The sequence below is a fragment of the Spinacia oleracea genome, chromosome 6 (assembly GCF_020520425.1).
Source record: "Spinacia oleracea cultivar Varoflay chromosome 6, BTI_SOV_V1, whole genome shotgun sequence".
In the NCBI taxonomy this organism is placed as follows: domain Eukaryota; kingdom Viridiplantae; phylum Streptophyta; class Magnoliopsida; order Caryophyllales; family Amaranthaceae; genus Spinacia; species Spinacia oleracea.
Window position 1 is genome coordinate 110328122 of NC_079492.1, and position 5490 is coordinate 110333611.

At 35.4% G+C, this 5490-nt stretch overlaps 1 protein-coding gene across 1 annotated transcript; it reads left to right on the forward strand.

Annotated features, from left to right (window-relative positions):
* Positions 1-1075: 1075 nt before the first annotated feature.
* Positions 1076-4796, forward strand: LOC110775389 (DNA repair protein RAD51 homolog 4). The gene is made up of 10 exons (XM_021980000.2): positions 1076-1240; positions 1545-1624; positions 1725-1840; positions 1941-2022; positions 2214-2348; positions 3045-3158; positions 3240-3318; positions 4103-4173; positions 4291-4440; positions 4573-4796. Exons 1-10 carry the CDS (start codon positions 1153-1155, stop codon positions 4612-4614), a joined length of 957 nt encoding a protein of 318 aa, XP_021835692.1. The 5' UTR covers positions 1076-1152; the 3' UTR covers positions 4615-4796.
* Positions 4797-5490: the final 694 nt, after the last annotated feature.

Here is a 5490-nt window from a genome sequence, read left to right on the forward strand (position 1 = left end):
CCACTTTCTGACATTGGCTATGGATTTTTGTTTTTAGCTTTTATAGTTGGGAATTTTGGAGGAAAAGTATGAGAATAGCCAAAAGTGAGGTCATTTGCCCTGCGCCTGATGGTTAACAGCCGGAAAACGAAAGTGATTGTCGGAAAATGATCTCAGATTGTCTATCGCAACTAATTTTAAGTTTAAATGTATACAAGGTCATTTTTAGCAAGTTTTAAATTATAGAAGATCATTTTTGACAATTTTGACATTTACTATAAAAAATGAACTTATTTCGGGAACTTAGGGTGAGTTTATCCCTAGTCTTGAAGGGAGTCTTAAGGTGAGTCTTGAGTCTAAGTCTTGGGATAATGTGGTAAAAGACTACCCCAAGTCTAATACAAGTCTTGAAGTGAGTTTGAAAATCCAAGACTCACTCAAGACTCACTTAACACTCCACTTTTTTCTCCCCCCAATCAAATCATGCCAAATCATCAAACTTAATTTATGTTATTTCACCCAAAAATAAAAACTAATTATATTTTTATTCACTTTTGCTTCAAACTTAATTTATCTTATTTCACCCAAAAAAAACTAATTATATTTTTATTCAAAAAAAAAAAAAAAAAAATCAAATCCCAGAATATGAGAAATGAGCAAGTGGATAATTTAACCCAATTTATCCAAACATCAAATTCTCAATCTACTCATACTAGTCAAAATATCGATCATCCTTTCATTACACCCGCTAGTGTTGAACCCACTTCCGACATCCTAGACCTGATCAAAAGGTGGGCCGGACCGAGAGTATAAAAATCTACCCATAATGTCGGGTCGGGCCGGGCCAATGTTCGGGCCAATTTTGTGTGCCCAAAACTCGCTATTTTGGGCCAAAATTAGCGGGCTTTTCGGGCCAGGCCAAATTTACAACTAAAATTGTTGTTTTGCGTTGCCCAAAGCCCGTAATGTTTTTTAAAAGTTCGGGCCGGGCCCGAAAATCGGGCCGAAATAATCTGCCCAAAACCCGCTAAGTTATCTTGGTGTACAATAAATTTATTGTACACCTTGTGCGCACAAGACCTTTTGTCAGAAATTTTGGAAGTTGAACAAAAAATTGCACTCGATTTATTTCTTTCCTATGAATCGATTCCGTCATCTTGACAAACTAAAGAAATGGGTTTGCTTAAATCACTAGAGGAAAATTACCCCTTAATCGATTTCATCTTCCAGAAATTTTGCGAGTCTCGTGGCATTCTTACTGGTATTAATCGATTCCTCTTGAACTTTTAATTCATTGCTTTTTTTTTTGTTCCACTCTAAATCCTTCCATCGGGTCTTTAAAACTACTATAATCACTTTTGCCAACTAAAAGAAATTCTTAATCAATGAAGTTGTAAACTAGACATTTTCTGGTAACATTCTATTTGTTCATAGTCTTAAGTCGTAAATCCATGTTAGAAATTTGTACTTACATAATTTTATAGAGTAGATTTTACTTCCTCAAGCTCAATTGAAAACCCTTTGAATTTGAAGCTCAATTAAGCCAAGTTTGAATTTTGCTTCAGTGGAAGATTTCCTAATTCACGATCTGAATGCTTTGATTTCCTTTGCTTGGAGCCAACCTAATTCACTGAGATTGAAGCAGGTTTATTTCTAATTCGTGACCTGAATATGAGCATTGTATGATTTATAGCGATACTGATGTCGTGGACAGTGTTTAATAGGATGTAATCTGGGTGTTTTAGGGAATTGATCAACTTCTTTCGATAGTCGATAATCTTCATAGACCGTGGTTGAATGGTGTGGAGTTACTGAAAGATGTTCAACAACATAAACAGACACTGTCTCTTGCATATGGAGGGTATTATTTATTTACCTGAATTATCACTTGTGATTTCATTGTTGGAGAGGGTGAAGCTGTTATAATGAGTCTTAACTCGATGTTGATGGATTTGGATTAGGATTGATCCTTTCCTTCACGTGGCGTTAAGGGAGGGGTTTGTAACAGAACTAGTTGGACCGTCATCCTCGGGTAAAACTCAGGTGAATATTTGGAAACTTTCATTTTGTTTTCAATTGATCATATTATTGGTGTTATACATTGGTAAGAGAAATTTGGATGGGGGATTGGGGGGTATGTACTATGTAGTATCAACATGTGGTAGCTTGACTGCTGGCTTTTTAGTGCAGATTCATATGTTTGCATTGGATTTAAAGTGGTTGCAATCGTTTAGGTATGTCTCCAAGCTGCTGCAAGTGTTGCCAAGGGGTATGCAGATCGTGTTGTATTCATAGACTCTGGAAACTCCTTTTATGCACCACGGATTGCAAACCTTGTGAACCAAGCTTCATTTTCAGCTTCGGAACAGGTTTCAATTCCTTCTTTTATGCATTTTCTGTTTTGGAAAGTGGTCTTCTATGGTAACATGGTTTTGTTTCAGTGTAAGGATATGCTTTTATCTTACTCTTCCTTGGAGTGGTTACTTTCTGCTGTTTTAAGTGAGAAAGGCAACGCCTTTGATCTTTTAGACCGAAGGACTCCTACCATCCTGAGTATAATTCCTTCATTGTTCCAACTCCCAACCCTTTTCAATGAAGGATTTATATATTATTTCATCAAAGTACCTGTTTTAATAGTTTTCATTCACATCCTCTCTTTATGCACCACTTAAATACTTGATTTAAGTGGATATTTCGGGGAATCCAATCATAACCCTGTCATTTTTCTTAGGAATGCGATTTCCAAGCATCACAAAACAGTACCCATTTGACGTTTTCCATTTAAAGGGAATATAATACAAAGTATATTAATAGTAGGGTTGGTGATTATGAATGAATTGCTTAAACATGTCTGTGATATTCATGACAGTTATCTCTTGTTGCTAATTGCTAAGTGCTAACATCTCAAACATGTTTGTTAGCAGATATACATGTACAAATACAACTGTTATCAAGTAGTAATCTGGCTTTCATCCTACATCTGTTTCAATAACTGTTCTAGACCTACTGGCCAACTGGAGCTCTGAAGACTACCTGTCATTATCTTGTTTATGATTTTGTTGTAGGCGAATAATGAAGCTCTGCAAATTGTAATGAAGAACATATTGTGTTATCCAGTATTTGATATATTTTCATTGTTCGATGTGCTACATCAACTGGAGTTGAAATTGAAAAACCAGGTTTGTGTTGTTAAGCTTTGCTTGAAAAACACTGCATACAGTGACATATTTTATGGTGGATGATGTTTGGATGTTTTTCAGATGTTTTCAGTGCGGTTACTCATTGTGGACTCATTTTCATCTCTCATCATTCCTCTTCTTGGAGGCAGTGGTCCATACGGTAAGTTTTCTGCTGTACAATACGAGTTTCCAGATTTCCATGCATTTGATTATGTTGTGCTTCAGTTTTTATGGTATGCTAATTCTTTTAGCTCCCGTCTCTAAAATTGAAGATGTTGTCCTGTAGGATCTTTGGAAACCCATATAATAGGCTCAAATGGTTTATTCTGAAAAAAAGCAAAGAAACTGCTATATATTAATTCAGTTGCTTCCATATGGCCATGTGTGTCAGAGAAGATTAACAATTTCTAATAGTAAGAAACATAAAAATCTGTATTTTGCTCTGTAATACAAGATTTACTATTTCCTGTTCCCCACCATCTTTCTAGAAGTTAAGGTTCTTTTTGCTTGGAATCTGAACTTGTTAGTCTCTGATAGATTCAAACACCCACACGGGTTCACAGGATATCTTTACTTGCTCCTTGCAACTATACTAACTGTGGCTTTAGGCCAGTTTGTAGAGGTAAGGTATACATGAGATAGAAATTGCTGTATGTGGTTTGAGAATTCCCGATGATACTTCTCTAAATCTCCTTGCATGTTATGCTTTTCTTTGACCAACCCTGGCATCAATGGACTTAACCAAGTAATTGATAGACGCGCATATTCATGTGTTAGAAACTTAGAATCACAGAATCCGTGGCAGTTGTATAACTCAGTAAACTTCGACCAAGTCATATATATATATATATATATAGATCTCTTACATGGCTACTTGTTTTCTGGTACCTAGTGTTGGACTTGGTACCTTCATCTTGTAATTAAGAATGTTTGATTGATTTCAGGACATGCTCTAATGATTTCTGCTGGAAATTTGCTGAAGAAGATAGCCCAAGAATACAACGTTCGTGTGCTGGTGAGCAGCACACTTGAAGATTTTGAAAACTTGACAGCATTGAGACAAACATTAGAAAGATGTAATCATATACAGTATTACAGTCTCATTTGACTAAATTTGATGGCATTTGCTTAGGTGACGAATCACATGGTAGCTGGAGAAGGTGGTTCAGCAAAGCCGGCTCTTGGAGAAAGTTGGAAAAGCATCCCACATGCCAGGCTCCTTCTCTCTCGCGATCGAGAGAGCAACACTTGTACTATCTCTGTTATCAAACACCCATCCATGGTAGGTTCCTTCAATAAACCAAATATCTTTTCGACCTTTTAGTTAATGTCTACAATACTCAATATCAAGGCCATTTGTTTATTTCCTCATAGTGACTGTTGGTTACTTGCTTCACATCTCTTCGTTCCACAGGCTGCTGGGAATCAATGGAAGTTCAGGATTTGTGATAGTTAAGAAGAGGCGAAGAGCTCAGAATCAGATAGTGTAATTGTAGTGATAGTATTAGTAATCGACGAACCAAAATGTGTGATGGGAAGAGAAAATGTTCAAGCCGACCTTTATAATTCAACCAACCAAAATGTATAAATGCTTGAATTTTTAGAGTAATCCAAAAATTAAAAAGACTAGTAAAATAACTTGTATGTGCACGAGATAACTACAAAAGTATAAATATGCTAATCAATATAATACGAAGTAACTAATACGGAGTAATATTTATAAGGAATCAACATCACAATGAACCTTAATACATCTTCCGTTTCGGAAATATCGCACAATTTGTTTTTTATACTATTCACACTACGACTTTAGCCAGTTTTTGTGATTCGTATGTAAGGAATTTTAGTCATGTGGAATCATGTTAGATTTTCATCGATATATATTTTCTAAATATTAATTTTTTATAATTTTTACTTGCATTCAATTTGAGATAGTAAGAGTCAAAGTAGTGATTAGAGGAGTAAAAGTCAACCATGGTGACGATAATACAGTTAAAGAAAATCATGTAAAAATCAAGAACAATAATACAGTTAAAGAAAATCATGATGGCCTTTTACAAATGAAACTAGAAAAAATGATTATTTGGTTAATGTTAATTTGTGGATGCCCTATCGTAAATAATAAAGTTCTGATATTCTTCCCATCTTATTCGAATAATTGTTGCAACCCACGTCTATTCATGTTACGATAGCATTATAGTAGTAGAATCCCTCAAGGTTACGATAGCATTAGCATAGTACTACAATACTATACGAGTCCTAGTATGACTAGGAATTAGAGTTTGATTAGGAGTAGGTTACTCCATATGTTGCTGTATGTATATTTGACAAA

Bases quoted from the DNA above. Each gene is read 5' to 3' on its own strand.
- LOC110775389 (XM_021980000.2), top strand. From the start codon at position 1,153: ATGGGTTTGCTTAAATCACTAGAGGAAAATTACCCCTTAATCGATTTC. The intron at 2,349-3,044 runs GTTTCAATTCCT...ATTTTGTTGTAG, and splicing joins CATTTTCAGCTTCGGAACAG to GCGAATAATGAAGCTCTGCA. The intron at 3,319-4,102 runs GTAAGTTTTCTG...GATTGATTTCAG, and splicing joins TGGAGGCAGTGGTCCATACG to GACATGCTCTAATGATTTCT.